This window comes from Terrapene carolina, unplaced genomic scaffold (genome assembly GCF_002925995.2).
Source record: "Terrapene carolina triunguis isolate 2854851 unplaced genomic scaffold, T_m_triunguis-2.0 Scaffold96, whole genome shotgun sequence".
NCBI lineage: Eukaryota > Metazoa > Chordata > Testudines > Emydidae > Terrapene > Terrapene triunguis.
Window position 1 is genome coordinate 52385250 of NW_020664447.1, and position 25942 is coordinate 52411191.

The window sequence follows — 25942 nt, forward strand, 5'->3', positions numbered from 1 at the left end:
TTCTGATAATACATTATTTGAAAATATAGCATGCGATTTTTAAGGAGATCAATTAGTTCAATCTGTGGTCCACTGACCTTAAATGTTCAAACTTTAGGGCAGGTGCGCAAGGTGGGGAAGATAACTTTTCTATACCCATATTGGCTTGCAGACCAGGTCTCCAAGGGGACATGCCCTGATAATGATGTGACACTTATCCTTCTCCCTGTTCCCTAAACTGGATAGGGCCTATGTTGCATTGAGCAGGTACATGTTGCTCCTTACTAGAACAGCAAAAGGTGGCCCAGCTACACATACCCAAGCCTGTTCTGTGGGCCTTGCCAGCAGGAGTCACACAGAAGAGGACGCATGAGCCATCAAACCTGCTCCCTTTTATTTATCTGTCCATCAAGGGCAGAATTTGAAAATAGCAAATAAAACTGAAAATATTTTCAGCCTCTGAAAAACTAAAGCATTAAACATGTAAATGAAAAAAAGCCTCTTTTTTAATATCAATAGTGCCTCACAACCTGTCATGGCCCACAACCTTGTAAACTGGAGGGAAGGGCAAGGGGAAAGGAAGGGAGAGAAAGTATAGACAGTCCATCATCCTATGGAGAAGCCTATGATAGACTCCTCTCCTCCCCGATCCCTCCAAAAACACTCAGAACTGCTGAAAGCATTTTAACGCGTGTTTTCTTTACTAGTTGCATTTATCTAATAAGATAACTTTTTACATCCATTGTATGAAATAGTTATCCCCATCAGAGTTGTTTACATGTTTTCAAGCCAAGTCCTAATTTAAATTGTAATTTTTAAAGTTGTCTGGAAAATACTAAACTGCCACAGAGATAAAAGCTACAAAACAAAAAGCCTGAAGCAAAATTTAATTACTAATAACCAATATGCACACCGGGTTAAGCCATTTATTGATTTTCAAATTTTGTTGCCATTTAATCTGTTCCTGATAAATCTTTAAAAGACTGGCCTATATTCAGATTCAGGAGCCAATTAATGGTTGGCACCATTTGCATGTTACAATAGTTTTCCACCATCAGGTGGAAAATCAGAACCCAGCCAGTTGCGACTGAGGTCATTTTGCCATTGTTTTCAAGAGAGTAGAAACAGGCACCCTATGCTGACCGTCAGACATGAATAGTGAAAATGGGTATGAACTATACATTGGAGGCGTTAAGCATTTGCCTAACTGTGCTCTCTCTAAAGCGAGGCCAGCATTGAGCTGTTAAAAATACCTCCAGGCACTACAACAACAACATAATAATAATAAATAGAGACTGTTATATCCTTGGGGGCAACAGTTTTAGGAAGAAATCACTGGAGACACAGAGAGCTGTAAACCTTGTAGCAGCCATTTATTTCCACACTCAGGACTAACCAACAGCCAGCCAAAGCTGGCTGGGCTATCCCCTAATAAGCTAACTCAGTTGCCATAGCAACACAAAGTTCTATTACCACGACAACCAAATACACAGCATATCCCTCCCCCCCTTAATAAGAATGTCCCCTAAATAAAACGAACACTAAACTAGAGAAGGAGGGTAGACTGCCTTCATTCCCGGCTAAACGCCGGGGATTATTTTGCCCCGTAACCGTGGTTTCGCCCTAGCTAAAGATCCAGCCAACGAGGAGGTCTTCTGTCTCTAGGTGGATTACGGTGAACTTCTGGTGTTATTGCACCCGAAAGTGTCTTGGGCGCGGGCCTGACAATGGGCTCAGGGTTTGTAGGGCGAATGGGTGAGGATGGGGTATCAGCTTGTGCCGGGCAGAGGGGTATCTCTGCCGCTGGCAGTAATGGAGGGGAAAAGTCAGGAACAGGTGACTCTCGATTCGGTGTCTCGCCGGAAGTGGTGAAGTCAGGCAACTCAACTGAAGATGTGTCCTGAGGACTAGTATGACCTGGCAGCAACTGATCGACATGTCGCCGCCAGATGAGATCCTTTGCAGTCCGGACTGTGTAGGAAACAGGTCCCGTTTGAGCGATGACAGTGGCAGGGACCCATTTAGATCCAGAAGCATAATTCCGAGCCAAAACCGGCTGTCCTAGGCTAAAGGTTCGGTCTTTTGCTCTACGTGCACGCCTGATGACTTGATCTTGCTGCTGACGTTGCACAATTTGTCGGGGTTCAGAAGGTTTCAGCAGATCAAAGCAAGTGCGCACAGTTTTGTGGGTAGGTTCTTGTGACACCTTATGCACCCTAGGGGATGCACCAATGGATTGTGCCTCCTTTGTAGCCAGTTCCATGGAGACAGCAATATCAACGGCCTTCTGTTAGGTAAGCTGAGCCTCTGACAATAGGTGCTTCCATATAGCTTCACTGTGCAGGCCACACACTAACCTGTCACATAGGGCATCATTTAACATCTCCTTAAATTCACAGTGTTCTGCAAGCTTTCTCAAAGTTGCTACAAATTGTACAACTGTTTCGTCATCTTTCTGGTCTCTTTTGTGGAACCTATATCTTTCAACAATTACCAGTGGTTCTGGAGAAAAATGGGACCCCAGAATTTCCACAATGTCACTGTAAGATTTAGTCTCTGCCTTAACAGGGTGCAGTAAGCTGCGTAGCAGGGAGCAGGTCTTAGCCCCTACAACATTTAAGAATATTGGCAACTTCTTCTCTTCTGTAACATCATTTGCAATAACAAAAAGCTCAAAACACTCAGTATATACATGCCATTGCACTATAGTCTCCTCAAAAGGTTCCAGTGGCCCTGTAAGTGTAGCCATGATTTGAGTTTCAGTTGCACAGTCAGTGCAAACAAGCCAGTTCTCACCCCCTTCCAGCAGCAAACAAGGTTTGTTTGTTTGTTTGTTTGTACCTTAACTTCTACTTCCTTCTGTTGCTGGGGCAGCACATATACCCCATCCTTGTCGCCACGCTGTTATATCCTTGGGGGCAACAGTTTTAGGAAGAAATCACTGGAGACACAGAGAGCTGTAAACCTTGTAGCAGCCATTTATTTCCACACTCAGGACTAACCAACAGCCAGCCAAAGCTGGCTGGGCTATCCCCTAATAATCTAACTCAGTTGCCATAGCAACACAAAGTTCTATTACCATGACAACCAAATACACAACAGAGACCTCAAACAGATTGGGCCTCAGAATGCAAGGCACTGTAAAACAATATAGAAATGCAGGTATAGTAGGAAGAGAACCTGAGACATAAGCTCTTGTATTAAAGGCCTGGTATGAGGTCTGAGGCCTGAACTAAAGTAATGGTCAAGCCTTGCTAATATAAAGCAAAAGTTAGCAAGAGACAGGCTGTGAGCTCACAGAACCTGGCAAGAACAGGGCTGATACTGCAAAAACACACACATTCCTAAGAAAGGCCAGGCACAGGACACTCACGCAAACACATTCCAGAAAGATGGTACCAGAACACCCCATACAAAGTATGGTACAAACACCTCCCACCCTCAAAGATAATGAGAACACATTGACCTCTCCTAAAGATAAGGTCAGGATAATCGTGTGATGGATAGAGATGTTTTGATCAAACCAACACGTACAAGGTAATGGGTAGTAACAACCCATGTCAGGGGGCAATACGTAACTTGTTTGTATTGGGGTATAAAATGAAGTCTCAGAGGGAGTGTCTTTGGCGGGCCTAGGAGATAATGGAAAGTCCCATCATTAACTACGCTAGTCCATTGCATCAGGCATACATGTGTTAGTGTACCTGTAACCATTAAACCAGGACATAGGACCGAGCTTCATTGACAATAAACCTGACCAAATTCCTTCGGGGGGGGGGGAAGAGAGAGAGAGAAGTGATTCTTGATTTATATTTTCACACATTATGATGTCAACCTGGCTATGGAGACTGTTGGGTGTAGTGGTAATGATCCAAAAGGCAAAAGGATTGTCGGATACCAAGAAGATAAATCAGACACATCTCATGGCCAGAAACCTATGGACGCAGATTCCAAGCAACTCTACTGCGCTGGATACTGCAAACCAAACCTGTCCGGCCAGAATGGTTTTAAAATTGGTGTGTGAAACAGAAGGGAAATGAGAAGCAGAACACATCCTTAGAGAATCACCTGTGGCCATACAGATGGCCTGGGCATGAGTACTGGAGTCTGGGTGACCAGACAGCAAGTGTGAAAAATCGGGACAGCGGGTGGGGGGTAATAGGAGCCTATGTAAGAAAAAGACCCCAAAACCAGGACTGTCCCTATAAAATCGGGACATCTGGTCACCCTAGTCATAACCCAGGCACAGCATATTCCCACAAAACAATTAATTAAACCAAACGATGAACTGAAAAAGAACGGACTTTAACCAAAGAGACACAGAGACAGTATAATTGTTGTTAGAAGGAAGATAAGGAGGTTAACTGTGAACAATGTATTACCCTTGCTGTATCCCCTAATACCAGTTCTAGTACTATACTTGAGAGGCATCCATTGACCATGAATCCACACAGATTAAGGAACAAAAAACAGAAACACCATAAAAGACACAAGTCTTATTAACCACACAACAAATAATGAATCATCACTTGGAACATCCCTGGTAGGAGATAACGTGGCTCTACCATATAACATTCAATCATACCCAAAGGAAAGAGCAGAGATATTGATTGGTTCAGAGTCGGTTACACAGTAATTGGTTATATCAAAGGAATTGTTAAAACATATGGGTTATGGTCAAATAGAATCACCTTTGTTAACCTGAAGGATAGGTGGAGTGCCTCCATTTATATAAAGAACATTTAGCTAGAAGATAAGGGTATATACCTAGGAACTTGGACCATGGCCTCAGACATTAGGAAATGCATTTATCATGTACAGGTATGTGAAGGAGCCTGTCCAACTCAGACACCCACCTTACCCCCAACCACTCACGTCACTACTGACACTATCTCGTCAATGGAATGTCCAAACCTACAACCTTGACCCGCATCAGGACTCTTCCTGAACCCTACCACAGAATATGTGGTAGAGAATGTGGGATGGATATATATGCCAATAAAACTAAATTTTGCTAATATGACCATGCCAATACAACGTCCTCAACAATACAAAATTGGTTCAATTCAGAAATTGAAATGCAATTGCGATTTTGGAAGGGTTTTCAAAATCCCTTACTAAAACAGCGAAGGAGAAAGAAGAGAGGTCTTATGGGCACCGTATTGGGAGGCTCAGGTCTTGGCATGTCCATATAGAATTCGGCAGATATCAAAAATCTCAATTTAAAAATAAACAGCATCGTTAATAGGATAGATAAGGCAGCCAAAACAGGAGGAGGCATTAGCAGTCTATTGCTGGATCCACATGCAATTACCATTGACAACATACATTCAATTGCTCAAGGGTTCAGTCACCTGAATTCTACTATTTTGTCAATTATTAACAGCATGGAAAAGAATGATGTTTCACTGGCAGTTGTCTGTATGGCCTCTGTGACAGAGTAACTGAAATGATCAAACAAAGTTTATTACAATTACAAAATTGGCCATGAGTACGAGACCACACAGCCATTTTAAAACAAATACAGTAGCAAGGAATAAATAATATTGCTCCTGTATTTCTGCAATTTGGTAAAATTGATAAGGTTTCAAGTTTAGATCATGATGACAGCAAAAGTCTTCACATCATGACGGCCATCCCAAGGTGGATGCAAGATCCAGTCAAGGTGTACTATGCCAACAGCGTGGGAATTTTGGTAAATAATATTTATGTACAGCATTATCCCACTGTGCTCCTAGTAACTGAAACTGGCTTAGAAATTAATCAGGCTTGTTGCACAAAACATAATGGTTGGTGGCTGTGTGAATGCTATGCTACAATTGATACCAATAACACAAAAAGAGGCTGGGCTCGTTTGGTACAAAAAGAATTAGCCAATCAGATGGTATGAATACAAGATGTGGTATGTGCTCTGGGATATTCCAATTTTTCCATACATGGAACAATTTGTCCTGGAATCAATACGGGATTTTGTGTGTAAGTCACTAGCACAATTCAAATCGGAACCTATGCCTTTTGGCCAACAAGTAGTGTCAGGACTGCCACTGAAATTATTACTTATCCTGGAAACCTACAAGATTTATTAATTGAATTGTTTCCCCCAGTGGAGTAATTACAATTGGACATACGTGATTTAGCAGCAAGAACGAAGGAAGCCTTAATACCCATAGCTCATCTTTCCAACAACAAATAGAAGAAGTAGAAAGTGTGCAAAGAGAGGTGTAAACTCCTTGATGGGAAATTCCAAAGGATGTTACTCTACATCCAATAGTCAGGACACTTAGAGTAATATTGATGGAAATACAAGCCATAACAGTAATTGCTCTGATGGGAATGTGTTGCTACATGCAACATCAAACCAAAAAAGCCAAATTACAGCTACACATAGGCATTATCTACACATACACACACACACACACACACACACACACATATATATATATCAACTATCCATATTATTCATATATTACCATTTATCTGAAGTTATATAGGAAATATATCTGGTATTCATCTATTCAAGGATCATGTAATCCCTTATATATATATATACCTATACTACTCTATAAGATATAAGCACAATACACTTAAAATCCTGACCAAAGCCCTTCTCATTGTTCACCAATTAAATAAATATAAAGGCCTCCTCATGCCATGCAAAAGTTATCAAAGAACAACTCTAGACCCCACAGATCAGTTATGGTCCTGGGCCTAACATTCCTAGGTCCACTGAAAACAATTGGAAAATGAAATCTGTCCATCAGTCATACAAGGGAATGTGCAGACTACGGGAGAGATGGGGCATGAATGTATGGATGGTAAAGTAAGGTGACCACATAATAGCGTTTAGCCTACTGGGTCATCTTCAGTCAACGCATTATGCTTTTCCAGGACAATGGGTAAACATCCTCCCCATAAAAAAGACAAAAAGTGGGGGAATGTAGTAGGAAGAGAGCCTGAGACATAAGCCCTTGTACCAAAGGCCTGGTATGAGGCCTGACCTAAAGTTGTATGAGAACACACTGACCCCTCCTAAAGATAAGGTCAGGATAATCATGTGACGGATAGAGATGTTTTGATCAAACCAACACGTACAAGGTAATGGGTGGTAACAACCCATGTCAGGGGGCAATACGTAACTTATTTGTATCGGGGTATAAAATGAAGTCTCGGAGGGAGTGACTTTGTCTGGCCTAGGGGGATTATGGAAAGTCCCACCATTAACTGAGCTACTCATTCCAACGGGCATACATGTGTTAGTGTATGGTCCCATTGAGCCAGGACATTGAGACCATGCTTTGTTGACAATAAACCTGACTAAGTGCCTTCGCTACGAACTGAGTTTGTGGTTATTGGGCAGTTTGATCGAGGTCTACTGCGCCAACTACCTGCGCAGAGCTGGGACAGCACACAGAGAACACACACAAGCAGCCAACATATAACAACAGCAGGGTATATTAATTTACATAAATTATGTATTTAAAAAAACAAAGATCTCATCTCTCACTTCTCATGCAATATCACATTGCAGATGCCAGAGTGGCTGTGGGTTTTGCATCTGCACATTCATTTGAGATCTGGCAGTTTTCACAGTCCAGTCTATCAGAGCATAAGAATGCAAAACTTCTTCACTGGCCTACTAAGAGATTCTAAACATTCTCAATTTTCTATTTTAATTTTGTTTCCAATCAGGATACACTGTGCAGTTACACTGTTCAATGCATTCCCTGCACTTGTAAAGGGGAAACATTCAATTATGTAAATTACCTAGAATTCGTATGAGACTAACAAATGTAATTAACTGAGATCAATCACAGTGCTGATGCTGGTCATAAGCAAAACTAGATAAAATCAATATTGTCAGGAACTATAGAGCAGAGTCAGGAGCGGCGCCAGGGTTTTTGGCGCCCTAGGCGGGGGTCCTTCCGCGCTCCCGGTCGTCGTCGGCAATTCTGTGGCGAGGGGGTCCTTCTGCACTCCCGGTCTTCGGGGCACTTCGGCGGCGGGTCCCGGAGCGAGTGAAGGACCCGCCGCAGAACTGCCGCCGAAGACCCGGAGCGCGGAAGGACCTCCCCGCCACCGAATTGCCGCCCCCCCAAATCCTGGTGCCCTAGGCAACCGCCTAGGTCGCCTACATGGAAGCGCCGGCCCTGAGCAGAGTTTCTGGGGAGGGGATGGGGTATATAATAGGGTTTTGCTTAACTGAAATTTTTGTTTAGTTGGACACAGAAGAGGACATCTCTATGTGACATCAGCTGTCAGACTCAAAATCCCAGGCCTTGGACCAGAGAAATCTCAATAAATGAGGTGTGGGAGGTGTGTGGCAAGCTGGGAAACAGAAAAAGAGAGTCTGACCAACCCTAGGTGCTGTTTACTTTCATACAAAAAGCCTGCTGCTGATTTAACAAATATAACTAGTGTAAATATTGTGGAGTTATTTATATTTGCACACTCTCACGGACAGACATTAGGTTTCACCAGTGATGTAAGGGCATGAATGTCTTAGTACTTAAATTTTTCCAGTAGTATAGTTCTCCTTTACTGCCTTAAAGCACTATATCAGGTGTTACTTTTGAAGATTTAAACAGCTGGTTTTCTAATTTTGGCAAACTGAAAAGCATTTTATGTGGTCTGCATTTCAAAAGAGAATAAGCTACACATCAAATAAAAGACTAAGTGCTGGATTGACTGTAGCATTATTACTGATTTACTGAACTGTAGTGATTACATACTGTAGCAAATATGGCACAGAAAATAGGGATAGTTGGCATCTTTTCAAAATGAGTAATCTGCTTCCTGATATGGAAAATATGAATGCCCTCTTGCTGACTTACAGGAATGCTTTGGATCTTGACTTCTTTACTGTATAGCCTTCATCTTTGCCTTCTTGAGCAAAGGGTATTGTAAACAGACCTTCTCTCATGCAACAGCCTTATGGTAATGCTATGGTAAAGAGAACAACTGGGTTTTGATGATTATGAACTTATCCTTTCATTCCTCTTGCCAGTATTTCCCAGGACTCAAACTCTGGCTCTCTCCATGTTATCCCTCAATGATTTTTGCTGTGGCTTCAGTTACTACCTGTATGTTGATGCCTCTAGCTTCTCTCTCCTCACCCATGACCTTTCCCAAGCATTTAGATGGTTACTCCAGGTGTGTCTCCAGCACTCTACCTGGATGTCCCATGAAAAAGCTAAGCTCCTCATCTCCCTCCCCATCATATTTCCCTTAAAAGTTCCAGCATCCTCCTTGTTTTCCACCCTTTCAAACTTAACATATTTTTTATTTCCCTCTCTCATTTATTCCCACATTTAGGCTGTTACCAAATCCTATCTACATCTCTAAAATTTTCTATTTTTTCTCCATCCTCATCACCAAAATTCTGCTCATGTCTCACTTTTTCTACTGCAACTCACTATTTTCTCGCCTCCTTAACAACTGAAGATGCTTCTTAAGTCCATGCTCTCACCTCACCACTCCATTCATACTGCTCCCCTCATATCCCTACCTATGCACATCCCACCTCCATGTTAGGGCTTATGTTTCTTGTCTATTTTGACCTTCCTCTTTGCTCTGACACTACCTTGTGCCTACGTATTCCTTTAGCTTCCTTCTTTCCCTATTGCCTCCATGACTTCTTCCACTATCCCCTTATATCTATAACAACATCACTACCCCAGTGGAGCAAATATTCAGCATCTCCTTTTTCCACATTCCGCCTCAAAATATAATTCTATGTAGTATATATAATCCACTATAACAGACTTATTCTACCATCTGCAAAAGTGCTACTATTAATTCATTTTTAAGACACTATAATACTGTATGTGATAATTCTATCTCTTGGTCAGCCAGAAATTTGTGTCTCTGATCTGTTCTCTTAGGTTGGAACCTCCTTGGAGAAGGGACTATGGCTTCCATTATCTTCTATCTCTCCTCTGATTTGAACCCCACTCCTTACTTTACCCTGTCTTCAGTGGAATGGGAAGCGAGGTGTTGATGTGAGGAACTCTCCGTTGCCTACCTAATATTTTTGTATGTAGGAGGACAGAGAATAGACAGCTGATCAAAGGCACTGAACAAGCACATCTTTCATATATCTGGTTTTGTTTATGTTTTCCTAGATATTGTTTTTCTGCTTTCCATTTAAAACCCGCTGTGGCTTTTGTTTGTAACTAACAATTACTAGAATTAATATTGATATATTCTCTGTCCATCAGCAAAGAAATGCTATCGGACTGGTTTTCTCAGTCTTATAACCTCAGGATAAGTGAGTGTTTGTGCAACACCCACTTTATAGGTTTTGAAGCATTACCTGAAAATAAAGAAGAGTAGGAATCAGGGCTTGCAGGAACAATTTCTGCGTAGCGAGCAGGAATAAGAATCCAAGAAAGCAAGTGCATATGTTGACACAATTAGGAGATGGAACAAAGAAAGGTGCATATTTATTTATTTAAATTTATAATATCTGTAGGCATGCATGCTTGCCTTTTCTTAATAATTTAAGAATATCAGAATTTATAAAATTCACTAGATGTACAACATGACTCATTTTTCATGATGGTTTTAAACCTCAGCCTTCCTTTCCCTACCATTTTGTTTGCTAGTTATCTTCATTTTCTGTCCCTGCCTAATTTACATTTCAAGTTCTTCGAGGTTGGGTCTATACTGTTTTAAAATCCATATAACGCCAAACAAAAGTATAGTCCTACATAAACCTGTATTACTGATAAATAATAATAATAATGGTTTGTGCCATTGGTGTATATTTGATCAACTAAAACATTAAACAATTGCTACCTGATGCCTGTTATTATATAAATCTCATTTTAAGCTACTTTTAATGTAAATGCATGCTATATTACAAGTATTTTTATCTTATTTGCTATGTTTTGGTTTTACTCTATTCCACAGAAGACATTTATCCTCCCACATAAGCATTTTTCCTTAATGTATACTGTGTATTATTACTCTTTACCTATGTTGGAGATAATTTCATCCTTTATTTTTAACATTAAGTTGCCGCTTTATTAGAAATTATGGCAAAATCAGGCTATCAGAGAACATGCAGTATGACAGGGGAAAAAGGCATACCATGAAAAATTCATTAAGGGCTCATTTCTGTCCTCAGTTATATGTGCACAACTCCAAACTGTTGCGCACATATATTTGAGGGCAGATTTTGGCTAAGCATTTAATCCATAAAACAATCTAAGATACCTAACCAACACCAAAATATTGTAGGTATTCACAATTACAAAACATGATAACAATCCTCAAGAAAACATACACTTTACCTGACAAGACAACCTCAATTAGGTCTCCTTCTTGGATATCAGTAGCTGACTTCACCAGCTGGAGAATGTTTTCAGAGGTAGGATCATGGCGAAAAAGTAGAATTTTATCATACATTCCATAGAAACCACATTCAGGAAACTGCAAATAAACAATCATGAATATTTATTATTACAATATAAAATACAGATGTGTAAAATACAATTAACACAACTAACACTTATTTTTGATAATGGACCTGTCCTCAGATTTACATATGACAAAGCTACACATTTACGTAGATGCGTTTTTTTAGCTGATGGACCATTTCTTATCCAACAGCTACCCAAGTATGAGGCTTATTACCCATAACAGTACTATAATGTGTGTGTAATAAATACTTCTGTAGTTAGATTATTTTCAGGCTCTGGAGCTGTCCCACCCCCCCCCCTCCCCATGTAGGCTCTTTTATGCTTCCTTCCCTTGCAATGACTGCTACAGAACTTTCTTACAGATTTCCAGCCTACTCTTAATGCTATTGCTAATACCACTTATTTATTATTTAATATTTAGATGAAGTGGAAAAAGATGCCCCTGGAGTTCAACTCAAGTCACCTCCATGATATTTCTCATCTCAATGTAAATGGGAATCCTGAAATATTCTAAAACCTTTGCGTATCAGTGCCATGAGTTTCAGCATTATAGAGCCATACCTTTCTCATTCCATATATTGTTTCCTTCAGAAACCTCAAATTAATATCATCCAGTCCTGAGGCTGTCCCACAGCAAAGCTCTGGGGAGGACGACAGATGGGGGAAAACTCCATACGGTTTACCATGTGGAATTTTCTTGGAACCATCCCTTCTGATTGGAGGGGTATGAGGGTTGCACTCCATTCTGTCCATCCCACTACTTTTATTCCATTCTAGGCATGAGGGTAGGTACTTTGCCCTCCTTTCAATTCAGGATGGGGCTTCATTCAAATCTCATTGGAAGAGGCTACCTGGGAGAGAGGCTGAATCAGCATATCTCCAAGCCAGCCTCACCCACTTGTTCAAAAATAAGAGCTCAATTTTTCTGGCAGCAACAGATGGCTACTCTCCTCCTGGAGAGTGAGAGTTTGCAGTGCTGTGCTGCACCTCTAAGAAGAGTTTCTGCCACTGGAGGTCTTGAGAAATGATGGCCCTTTACATTCTTCTTAGTATAGCCTCCTGTTACTGCAATCCATAGAGGAGTGTCAAGGTGAGTAAATCCAAGTCACACCTGGTACCTGACATTCCTTTTTTAATACATATTTTATCTTTGGTCTGTGCATATCTGTGTCTACACCCTAGACCAAAGTCTGCCCCTCAGTTGCACCCAAGAAAGCATATTACCTTCAAAAGGCTTAAATGAATGCAAAATTCAACTTCATGGGTTAAATTCAACACTTGGCAATGCCAGTGTAAATCTGGAGTCACTTCACTGAAGTATTTGGAATGACTCAGGATCTACGCATGCATAAAAAATTTGGCCCCATTTTTCTATATCTGCATCTTTGACTTGCTCTGTTTCCAATGGCCTGAATAAAATAACAAAAAGGCAGGTTTTTGAGGATCACAAATAGAACAATATAAAAGCATCGCCTACAATTTTATTTTCAGGGCAGGGAGGGTGACAGGTTCTATGTCTATCTAGATATCAGAATAATCATTTCCAGGTCTTAATTTTAATATTTTAAAATAAAAACAACCTACCTGCCCAACTCTAACTCCTACTTGATTCTGGGATCCAAAGCTGCCTCCTATTACCTCATAGGAAATGCCATCTCCTGCTAGAGTAATGTCAGTGTTTCAAACACTTTAGATAATTTAAGTTAGTCATTATTTGAAAGTTCTCCTAAGAAAATACTAGGCACTAGGTGTTGATCCTACATCTTAATACGTGAATGGCAAAGTTCACGAGTTCAATAGTGCAGCATCATATCTTATGTACAAAGATAAGGACAGTAAGGAACATTTCCTGAAAAGTGCTTAACAGATCATATACATAACTAAGGACTTGTCTTCACTACTGCACTACATTGGCGCTGCTGCATCAATGCAGCTGCGCCGATGTAGCGTGTCTGGTGAAGACACAGTATGTCAATAGGAGAGCGCTCTCCCATCAATGTAATTACTCTATCTCAATGAGAGGGGGAAGCTATGTCAGTGGGAAAGTGTCTCTTGCCGACATAGCACATTGTAGACACTGCTTTAAGTCGATGTAAGTTACATCTTGCAGGGGGGTGGTTTTTTCAAACCCCTAAGCGACATAACTTACATTGATTTAGGCGGTAGTTTAGACAAACCCTAAGCCATTTTTTATTTTCCCCAACCCTATAAAATTAAATGCTGCAAATTCATGAACATCTAATTTCAACATATGGACACCTGGGTCAAAAATTTTGAAAATGACTACAGATTTTGGGTGCTTCCATTTTTGGATGCCCAATTTATGGTGGGTGGGTTATCAGCACATTCTGAAAATCAGGCCTGTACCTGAGCTTCTCAGGCAGAGTCTCTGTGGGGCTCTTGTTATGTAAAGCCAGTTGTTTACCAAATAAAGCAGAGTTCGTGCAAGCAACATAAGCACTGAGTGACCACTGAACATCACATGGCCCATTTAAGTCATTTCAGGTTGGCACCCAAGAACAGAGAAACACAAAATCACCAGGTCACTATTGAAAATCTTGGCCTGAATGTTTAAATTTAGAAATATAACACACTAGAAACCAAACAGCATTGTTATGAATTCATCTCAGCTATTAAAAAGCTCTTCCTAATTTTACTGCCATCTTCAAACATTATATCTTTTTAACATATTTTTTTAAATAGTTTAAATCTGGTACCAACACAGTGTGAAAAAGTACAATGTGGGTAAAAAACAAAAAACCTGTATAGTACTACTTCATTAGGCCAATGTTTCTGATTTTTTTCTTCCTCCCAGACCTAACTGCATACTACATCTTGTCTAAAAATTATTGAACATAATGAGTTCAATAACATACTGGTTAAATAAGGTGAAAACGTCTAACAACTCAGTTAATTTCATATTATTTGCCACAGATGATTCAAACTTGTTCAGAAATACATTACAACTGACAGGAATAACAACATGCTCTTCAGGGCACGACCATCTTTTTGTTCTATGGACAACACCTAACACAATGAGGTTCTGCTCCTTGACTAGGCTGTCAGGTGGTGTAGTACTACAATTACTACTACTAATAATAAAATCATGCAATTATTTTCATATAATAAATTGAAGAGCAGGGCTAGTGATTCAACTTTTAAATAAGAATGTGCATCTTAACTTAAGAATAGCAACTAATCACACAGACAACATGTAACCACTTGTATCCTTAATATGCCGTCCAATTGTTTTTCAGACAAAGCTCTTCTTGATTCACCAACAAGAATTCTTATTGAATTTGCTGGGCCCTTTAGAAAAGGCGTCAGCGTGATGCAGTGTGGGGCATGGAGGTCACCATGACAGCAGAGTTTCAGACACTGTTTAGTTGTCATGGCAGCAGAACCCAAGGCTTTTTTTTTTTTTCAGATTAAATACTTATTTATGGGACAAAACAAGTGTATGCATATCAGCTTTTGATTTAAAAGGGAAAAAACAGGCTGATAGTCTTTCAACTATCACACTTTTAGAACAGAAACCCTGCATATGAGATTTTCAAAAACTGTTTTAAATAATATTTTAAAGGCAAAATGATCTACTGCACTGCAGCACTTGCAATAATTGAAAGAACACACTGAAAAAATAAATATGAGAAATAACGTCCCTAATTTGATAATAAGCATCAGTTTCTATGTAAAGGTGTTTGAGTTTTGAAATCTGAAAACCCACATTACGTTAAACAGGCTTTCAGAAAAGCTCAAAGCTTGTAAACTCAGCTTGAGCTTATTACAAGACCAGTAAGGTTTTTTCAGAGTCTTTGTTGTTGTCAGCACAAACATCTCAGATAAGTGATTTCAAATCTCTCCCAATTTTAAGGAGCCAAACTTGTAATTTTGAAAACATAGCCACCAATGTCTGAATTTAATATTAAAGGTTCAATTCAATTCTACATCAGCAAACTAACTCCAGGTTATGAGGGATTTTTGACAATCCTGTTGCATTTCATGGTAAATACATGGATATCCAAGTCAGTGGTGCTGGAACAATTTTTATAGTAGGGGTGCTGAAGGTGGAAACCATGTATTTGGGTTGTTATTACTACTTCAAGCCAGGGGTGCAGCAGCACTCCAACGCTCCGAGTTCCAGCACTTATGTACCTGGCACTGATCTTTACAGTAGGTTAAGTGGACTAGTATCTTTTAATAGTTTAATTTAATTGTGAATTTAAAGTTCAGCATTACTCACATGTACTACAAGAAACATAAGAGGCTGATAACAAAGGACTAAGAATCAATAGAGAAGGTCCAACTAAAATTACTATGAACTATGACTGAATTTTAGCTGAAGGTTTTCTTTTTTATGTATGTAATTTGAGTAGATCTACAATTGACATACTATTAATTTATGGCACATACCAAACTGTAATTGACATGATATATAACAATAGCATATGTGTGAACAGGCCTGTGCCTTTGCTCAGCAACCAGTTGTAAGTACTGGGCAACTGGGGGGGAAGAGGGGGGACGGGGGAGTTGGCACAGAATTCATCCAGCAGTACTTTCTATCTCAATCTTATTGGGCCTAAGCAATGGGAACAAAATCACCCCGTTCCCAGTAAGCACAAGCTAACCAAGCTAGGTGAATGAACAACAGGATGGACAACAAAACTCAATTTTGACAAATGCAATGTAATGCACACAGGAAGAAATAATTTAATTTAGAACCCATCTAAGCGTGTATTTAATGGTAAACACTCATGAAAAAGACTTGGGCAGCAATATAAACAGCTTAACACAGTTGTCAAAAAAGCAAACCAATTGTAAGGATGTATAGAGAATGGGATGGAAAATAATACTGAAATTATTACGAATGTCATTATATAAATCAACGGTATGCATTCTCCTGGAATATTGTGTTCAGCACTGATCACCCTCTCTTAATTAAAAAATAGGAGAAATTAGAGTGAATAGAAATGCATTAGAAAAAGATCAGACACATGAAAATCTCATTTGAAGAGATATTTAATCAATTAGGACTATTTCATTTAGAGAGGAGATTAATAAAAGGGGACATGATTCAGGTCTATAAAATAATAAAGAAAGTAAGTCAGATGCTCTTTTTGACCTCCTCTCATACAAAAACTAGGGAAATGGCAATGAAATGTAAAGACAGCAACTTAAAACTGATAAAAGGAAATACTTTTCTGGAAAAAAATACCCACTCAGTGCCTACTTAACTTGTGGAACTCACTGCCACAAGATATTATTTGAGGACAAAACCCCTTAGTAGGAATAAAAAAACACTAGAAGTTTACATGGAAAAAAGAACATCCACCATTATGGTAGGTAAGGTAAATTGATAAAGTGGCACAAGCCTTCATACTTCAAGAATAGATAAACTACTAACTGCCTATAGTTGGGAAGAAGCTTCTATTATCAGCAGTTTATTCCATAGTTGTCCCTGATGGGAAATTTTGCACATTCAGTTATTCACCCTAGCTCTAAAAATAGTTATATAATACCATTATAACTGAAGTATCCCAATGTATAAGTATCCTTTGCTGGCTTGACATTCTCTGGGGAAAGAAGCATTTTCTCTGGAAAAAGATAAGGAACTACTCTCAGAGAAACACTGACGCCCACGCGCCAAAAACACTGTTAAGTTTAGCTCCATTTGAAAAAGGAAATAATATTAAGGAAAGAAATGTTAATTTCATGTTACTTAAAAGATAAACAATGTAGGCAGGTGGAAAACATATACTAATAACTAAAAAAATGTTTCCATTAAGCAGAAGTGTTCCATTAATCTATACTTCCCTGAGGCTTACTATTACTGTGTACTTTGGATTCAATATTAGTGTAAGGAAAGAATTTCTCCCATCTTCATAATTGGAGTAGAGGGAGGGAAGAGAGTTTAAGTTTCAAAAGTATTGAAAATCAATTTCTAAATATATTGTAACTACAGTAACTGTCGCCAAGACTTTCAATGTGGGCAACATCTGAGTAAGCATCCAAGATTCCTAGGAGATCTATTTTTACACAGGGTTGTTCATAATCTTCATCAGTCAGGGAGAGAAGAATCTTGGAGGATTTATTTATTTATTTAGTATGGCCCCAAATATAAATAGAAATACTTTAGGTATCTAAATATTACGGTACATTAAAATATTAAGAAACAAAACTCACAGCAAGGCTAAGCTAAACCAAGCTTAAAGAAGTGGTACCTGCTTATTTCTTAAGGTCTGATTTTGTCCCCAAATTTCTTGAAGGTGACAAATTATTCAAGCGATCTCTTAGGACATTTTTCTGCTTCAGCACTGACTTATCTCAGGACTTGAAAGAAACGCTTACTTTATCTTTTTAGCAAATTTGATCTACATCAAGCTGTTGTAGGAAAGAATCAGTTTTCTAGAATAGAAGACAGTCTGAAAAGGAACGGCAAGTGGAAAGTTTAAGAGACTGGTCTTGAATTCTGCCATACTCCCCACAGTGTATTAGTTAGCTCTGGGTATTCACTTTTGGTAAACCCCAGCAACTGTACAATGATCTAACTAGCCTTCTGGAAATTCCCAGACACTGTTGATAATGGGTCCCTGTCATGGGGTAGGTACACCCCCATCACGGGGTGTCATGTCAAAAGAAAGGGAAAGGCTGTACCGCAGCCAGTTAGGTTCTATGCCAGGGGTAGGCAACCTATGGCACTCATGCCAAAGGTGGCACGTGAGCTGATTTTCACTGGCACTCACACTGTCCGGGTCCTGGCCACCTGTCCGGGGGGCTCTGTATTTTAATTTAATTTTAAATGAAGCTTCTTAAACATTTTAAAAACCTTATTTACTTTACATACAACAATAGTTTAGTTTCATATTATAGACTTGTAGAAAGAGGCCTTCTAAAAACGTTAAAATGTATTACTGGCACACAAAACCTTACATTAGAGTAAATAAATGAAGACTTGGTACACCACCTCTGAAAGATTGCTGACCCCTGTTCTATGCTGGTGATATAAAATGTGGTAGTACAGCCTAGTGGCCGGAGTCAATAGGTCGGCCCTCCCTCACAGGGCTGCATGGCCCAATGGCCAGAGTCAACAGAGCGGCCCTTCCACACTGCGTGGCCAAATGGCTGGAGTCAATAAAGTCACCCACGTCCCTGGGGCTGTGTAGCCTACTGGCCGGAGTCAATAAATCTGCCCACCTCCGAGGAGCTATGTTGGCCTATCGTCCCGCTGGGGAAGTGGGGCACCACGTAGGGGTGTGTGGTGTCCAGGGTAGGGGACTTGGGCTCTCCCTGCTTCTCTGAGTCCCAGCCCAGGGCCCCGGCAGTGGTGAGGGTGCTGAGTCAGCGAGGATCCTCCCGAAACATGGTGCCCTGTTCTCTGGTTCTCCAACCAGAGCAATGTCTAAATTCCCTGCGCTGCTTCCTACCCTGTCTTCCTCAGTGGTAGTACACGGTTCCCCTGGATCTCTGGGGTCCTCAGCGGGTGAAGCTCCTGATGGCTCGGTCCCTTCTCTGAGTTCCGCAGGCAGCCTGGAATCCGTCCGGGGCTCGGCGCACCTTGACTCTGTGGTCGGGGCCTGCAGCAGCTCTCAGGAGAAAGCCTGCAGTCTGTGTTCTTCCCCTTCAGCAGCCTGCCAGACTGAGCTGGGCTGCTTCCTTTCATACCTTGCCTCCAGGCTAAGCATGCCCAGCAGAGGCAGAGGGGCATGGCCTCCTCAGCCTGCAATGCACAGTTAACACTTTCTGGGCCAGTGTGGGGTAGGTACACTCTGTCACAGTCCCATATGGAGCCTGGTAGGAGTATTGTGAAAACTCCTTAGGCTCACTGTCTGACCTCTCACATGACAGTGGAGGGGCATGGCATAATTGTGAGGATATGCCCCGTGCCCATAGGCACCGACTCTGTGGGTGCTCCGGGGCTGGAGCACCCACAGGGAAAAATTGGTGGGTGTTTAGCACCCACCGGCAGCTCCCTGCTCCGCCCCCCCATCCCAGCTCACCTCTGCCTCCGCCTCCTCCCCTGGGTGCACCACGTGCCCGCTTTTTCCCCTTGGCTCCCAGCACTTGCACCGCGAAACAGTTGATTCACATAGCAAGCACTGGGAGGGAGGGGGGAGGACGAGGAACGTGGCACGCTCGTGGAAGAGGCAGGGCCAGGGCCGGGATTTGGGGAAGGGGTCCAATAGGGGCAGGGACGGGGCGGAATTGGGGCAGGGACTTTGGGGAAGGGGTTGGAATGGGGAAAGGGTGGAGTTGGAGCGGGGCCGGGGTGGGGAGGCGCGAGCACCCACCAGCGCCGGGGAAAGTTGGCACCTATGCCCGTGCCTGGCAAAGGCTTTGTGCCTTAACCTCAGTATCAAGGAGAAGAGAGTCAGGTGCCTCTGTCATGCTCAGGGTACCACCCTGATGGAATTCCGCTGGTACCGATCACTCCAGTATTGTTGTCAGGGGAGATGAAGACCTCATCTGTGCTAGTCTCTCTGGTGCCGAGAGGGCTAATATTGCTGGCGGTACCTATGTCAATTTGCGTACCAGGAGCGTTTTCCTAGGGCATTTGCCCTTCTCTCTTGGTACCGAAGATTCAGTGCCCGTGCCCAAAAGGTCTGTGGGTCTGTCAGAGGTACCAGATACCGATGGGCGCCGTGAGGCATGGATGCTGGATTGTGGTCTTGAATAATCCAGCTGTGACGTAGCACTCCATATGCTTTATGGAAATATGCTATGAATATGACATAACTGGAATATGCTTTATGCTAAACACCCCTTTTATGGTATCATTAGAAAACTTGTAATCTTCTGAGTGTGTTCATCCTATTTGTTTGCATGTATTATTTCTATGTCTGGAGTTAGGAGAATAAGATATAAATTTGTATTACTGTTGTAAACATATTAAGTGGAAGCCATTAGGGGTGCTTCAGAATCAATACACTGTGAATGGGTTTATTTATCTGCAAGCCTTCCTGTGTACGTGTGGGCCAGCCCCTGGGTAATGAAGAATGAGGTCTCACAGGGACATGTGACCATGTCACCTGATGCTGAAATCCACCTTAAATCAGGTACTTTTCCATTTAGAACGAGGGGTGGGGACCCAGTTTCCCGTCTTGTGCCAAAGCTATAAAAGGGTGGAACAGAACAAAGGGGGTGGCCAGTCCTGAGAAAACCCTTAGTTACCACCTAAGATGTCTGCTGGAACTAACAAGCACTGTACCAGGGGAAAGGATTGGGCCCAGACTAGGAAGGAAACCTGTGAAAGAAGCTTATTGGAACATCTCTGAGGGTGAGATATTACCTGTAATCAGTTTCTTAATGTATTAGACTTAGACTTGCGTGTTTTTGCTTTATTTTGCTTGGTGACTTACTTTGTTCTGTCTGTTATTACTTGAAACCACTTAAATCCTACTTTTCACACTTAATAAAATCTCTTTTGTTTATTAATGGACCCAGAGTAAGTGATTAATACCCGGGGGAGCAAACAGCTGTGTATCTCTCTCTATCAGTGTTATAGAGGGCAGACAATTTATGAGTTTACCCTGTATAAGCTTTATACAGAGTAAAACGGATTTATTTGGGATTTGGATCCCACTGGGAACTGGGTGTCTGGATGCTGGAGAGGTAACCTGCTGAGCTGTTTTTGGTTAACGTTTGCAGCTTTGGGGGTGTGGCCCAGACCCTGAGTCTGTGTTGCAGCAGGCTAGCGTGTCTGGCTCAACAAGACAGGGTTCTGGAGTCCCAAGCTGACAGGGAAAATGGGCTCAGAGGTAATCTCAGCACATCAGGTGACAGTCTCAAGGGGATCTCTGTGACCGAACCCATCACACCAGCTTTTCATTAATCGATAAAAGGAGGAACTATTTAATGAGAAATTAATGTGCATATAATTCTCATTAGAGATATTTAAAAGGTTTTCTTACATAGGAATTCTAATCTTTAAAATAAAATGTTCACATAAATCAATTATAGGTGGCAATAATTAATGAGAAGCCCTCTACTGTTGTGTAAAAACATATTATGCTGCATTATATCTTGACAGATTATTGCTTAGTGAAACTATTAGTAAATCTCAGTAGGCACGCTCAATTTATTCACACAACAATAATTAGGTGTGTGGATTTACAACTGAAAAAGCACTTCACACTATCTGTCTCACACCGTGAACAAAACTGTCAGTATAGCAAAGAGAAAACTTCATGCTTCATAATAAATCTACGAATTTTATTCATTACCTTAACGAACTAGAGGCAAGGGACACAAGGAAAATTTCTGACAGAAATTAGTAAAAAACTAAAGCCTTCTGTACACACAAAAGTTGTACTGCTTTAATTATACTGACAGAGTTAAAATGGCACAACCCTAATCGCAAGGATACAGCTACACCAATATATTTTATTCTGTATGAGAAGTACAGTAGAAACTGAAAATTACGAACACCAGAGTTAAAAACGGACCAGTCAATCAATTACATACCTTATTTGGAACCGGAAGTACTCAATCAGGCAGCAGAGATTTTAAAAAAAAAGGCAAATACTGCACAGTACTGTGTTAAACATAAACTACTAAAAAAAAGGGAAAGTTTAAAAAAAACATTTGACAAGGTAAGGAAACTGTTTCTGTGCTTGTTTCATTTAAATTAAGTTGTCTAAAAGCAGCATTTTTCTTCTGCATAGTAAAGGCTCAAAGCTGTATTAAGTCAATGTTCAGCTGTAAACTTTTGAAAGAACCATAACATTTTGTTCAGAGTTATGAAAATTTCATGTAATGAACAACCTTGATTCCCAAGGTATTTGTAACTGTAGCACTTTTATATCAGCATATCTGCATCCACTCTAGGGTTGTATTGGTATAACAATTTTGGCAAAAAAATCACAACCCTAACCAACATACCGGTAGTTATATTGATACAACAGCTAAGCATAGATCAGGCCAAAAGCCCTGATCCTGAAATTTACAGTCCATTGGAGGCACTTCCTGATGCCCCATTAACTTCACTTTCCAGTATTCCCACAGAAGTCAATGGGACCATTTAGATGAGGCACATACATAAAGGTCAGCAGGATCAGAGCTGATAGCAGATTGTACATTAATTTAAATAAATAAAACTAAGAAAGTCTTGTGTCTCTGAACACAGAAGGAATAAAATAGCAGAAAACAGCTTCTTTTGCTCACAACACCAAGAGCACCCGTCAGCCTACATCCTGACCCAGAAACCTCCACCAGGTTTCTTCCAGGGTCAGTATTGTGCTTTCAGCTGCTCCTTTAGGCTGTCTCTCTCTTTCCCAGTTTTTCTGTTCTGCCTACCCACTCACCCACACACAGACACACCCCTACCAAAACAATATTCAGCCAAAAGCTCCTGTGTGGGTTCACTCACTCCTCTTGTCTTAGGTGGGAGTTTTAACCCAACCCATAATAAAGTTCCACCCAGATCAGAATAATAGTTGTAATAGATCACAGCCCCATGAATATGATCACAAAAACAATGGATAAATTATTTTCATAAATGTCAATGACAGAGAGATAGCCCTAGTTCAATTGCCACCCTAAAGCAAAGGTATGTTTACAGAAAGCATTTCTAATCTTTGCCTCTCAGTGAAGTGAAGCTAATGTTATGCTGATAATTTCTTCCTGCAAGTATTATAATGCTATGATATTAAAAATACATATCTGGTAAGTGTTTGATAGATATTCATTCTTAAAAGCTTTTTTAAAGGTGATTATAAATAATTGCTTCAAGATTTAAATAAAACAAATGTTATGTTTTTTTTTACAAGTCATATTATAGTCAGTACTGTACTAGAAACTAGAGAAAAAAAACATTAGTACTTGAAATCAACTGTGAGATTGTATTTAAAATTGACAAGCTTCCTTGCATTTCCAGAAAGCAAACTTTAACTATTGTCAGACATTGTATCCTTAGAAATGCTGCTAAATAGCCCCTCAGAGAGAACACTAATGGATGGGTAAAGTCCTGCACATCTGTGGATATCCGCAAAAATGGTCTGCAGATTGCAGAGTGGATTCAGAATGGGACTTCAAGATGGGACTTCAAGAAATGATATGCTATTCACTAGTCTGCAAGATTATCTGGAAAGATGCTACCTACCTTATGTTCCCACCACTCAAGGGTCTCCTTAGCATAGAACAGAGGGATAGGTGATGTTGCATGCCAGCTCCATCTCAGCAGTTTTGTAGAAACCAAAGTGACAGGGATCAGTTGAAATTTTCCCAATACCTCTAACACACTTAAAGAAATTCACCTGAAAACTTTCCTCATTGGCTGGAAGACAGGCAACTATGCAAATTATGTGTTCTCTGCCAGAGTCAGTCAAAATAACATCAAATTGTATACAGATCATTTCATGAAAGGGTTTTCATCAGATCTTTAATGACCCAAAATATTTACCAGTTAGTTCATTAAGCACCTTTACGAGGACAGTCATTGAACTCAATACAAGTCGTATTGAGATAGGTACAAGTGAAATTATGCTAAGCTGAGCTAACAGACTAAGCGTGAAATCCTGGCCCCACTGAAGTCAGTGACTAAACAACTATTGACTTCAATGAGGACAGGGTTTTACCCCCAAGAATACATGTCACATGCTGACCCTCTGATGTATTCCAGGTGGAAACGCACTGGTGAGGCAATGCAAGAAATCTTGTACTGCTGCTGGCCATGCTATACCTATTCTGTAGATAAACACTTGCAGGACTGTCCAGCAAATAATGGAGAGGTAAGGATCTTACTCTGAAGCATCAGGTATCGCCCTGTCCTGGACATCTGGATCAACCTACTTGACAGACCAATGATCTAATTGGGTATGGTAAATCATGTTTTCCTAAATAGAAGGCTTCAGTTTCCATTGCTGTGAGCCAGGTGAATTTGAGGAGCACCGCATTTCACTTGTTCTTTAAAACAAAAACAAACAAACAAAACTTCACACCCAAGCTATCTAAAATTGTACATGATATCCTTTTAATAGTTTCTTGCAGCTCAAGGACTCAAAGACAAACTATTGGGGGGAAATGGTTGATAACTATTAATATTTTGGGATTCCAACATCATTCCAATCAGCCAGTCGATTTATTTTATTACCGTACAGGCAGAACTTTTAAAATTTGGCATACCTAGTAATTAGCACTGTTGTATGATTATACCTATTTCCAACATGAATTGGAAACTTCTTTCAATGGCTTGTATTCATCACATATGAAATGATATGGATGAGTAAGAATATTCAATTTTCCCCTTTCTGCTTTATTAAAATAAAATTTTCATAGAGTTTAATCAAAAGGAAAAGGAGAGATGGAATTTTTTAATGTAAGCAGTAAGTACACTTTCTTTACCAGGTTGTTTTAAAATAATTAGTTGAGTGTTGTAAAAGACTTGTATTTCTCAATGAAGAACTGCTGGAGGGAAAATAATTTCCTATCACATAAAGTACTTTCCCTGATAGAACTAGAAAAGCAGCTCCTTAAGTTTTGCTGTTTCTGAGGGGTTATTTCCCCCCTGTACCTCTACTTTAAATATTACTATTAATTTATTTAATTTATTAAGATTTTAAACCAATAATATGGCAATATTTGTGGGGTTCTTGCTCTTTTTAAATTATTGCATTGATGCTGCAACCAAACATCCATTTGCAATATTATAGCATTTACTATAATCCTCAAGCTGTTATGAAAAGACTAAGAATAAATGTCACCTGAGTGCTCAAAGTGCAAAACAGTATCAGGAAATATGAAGGGGTATTTTCAGAAGCAAAAAAGGAACATTAGAACTACCACTAGTCTCTTTCCTTTTCGTCCTCATATCTTTTTTGTTCTTTCCCCCACATTCATCTCACCTTATATTTTATTCTATTTAGCACCATATTTATTTCTCTCCTGTTCTCTTCTCCAACACTCCCTGTTCAATTCTATCTGTTATGGTCTACCTTTTTTATTGCAAGAAAACACACAGTAGAAAACTCAAATGCTGAAACACTTGAGCTTTGTCCAAAGCCTATAACAAAACCAGTATAAAGACTTCCACTGACCTTGATGTGCATCACATTGTCCTTTATCTGCAGAGTCAGCTACAGAACAAAATGGATGAAGATTGTGTGTAGTCAGTTTCCCTCTGTAGGTGTAGTTAACATGTGAACTGTTCATATCATCTGAGTCCTGGGTTAAATATTGGCTTGTTCCTTTACCCTTGTAATGAATACTGGACAAGCCCATGATTGTTGCTGCTGGTATGGATTGTCCCTGAACAAACAGGCTTATCTACACAATTTTACTAAATTGTTTCAGTTAAATTGGTGCAAAATATGTGTGTAGACAAGGCCTTAGCATGGATCATATAAGCAGGAGAGACCCTAGCAGGAACTCTTTTGGAGTCCTTTTTTAGGCATGACAGAAGACTAACAATCCAGCAGGACTTGAGGGTAAGCATTGTCTTATAGCATGTGGATAAGGCCAAGCACACTGAAAGTTTGCTGATACTTTAAAAACTTAAAAAACAAACATAAAACACATCTCACTGAACCAATAATTAGCTTAAGGTA

At 40.3% G+C, this 25942-nt stretch overlaps 1 protein-coding gene across 4 annotated transcripts in view; it reads right to left on the reverse strand.

The window, feature by feature from the left end:
* PRKD1 (protein kinase D1) overlaps nt 1-25942 on the reverse strand; it is a 289590-nt gene that overhangs the window by 113950 nt on the left and 149698 nt on the right. For 3 of the 4 annotated variants that reach the window (XM_024210917.1, XM_024210916.1, XM_024210918.1), the window contains exon 2: nt 11274-11412. The exons of the other annotated variant lie outside the window; for it this stretch is intronic. In XM_024210917.1, coding sequence (XP_024066685.1) covers nt 11274-11412 — 139 coding nt within the window. The remainder of the gene's footprint in view (nt 1-11273; nt 11413-25942) is intronic. 4 annotated transcript variants of the gene reach the window in all.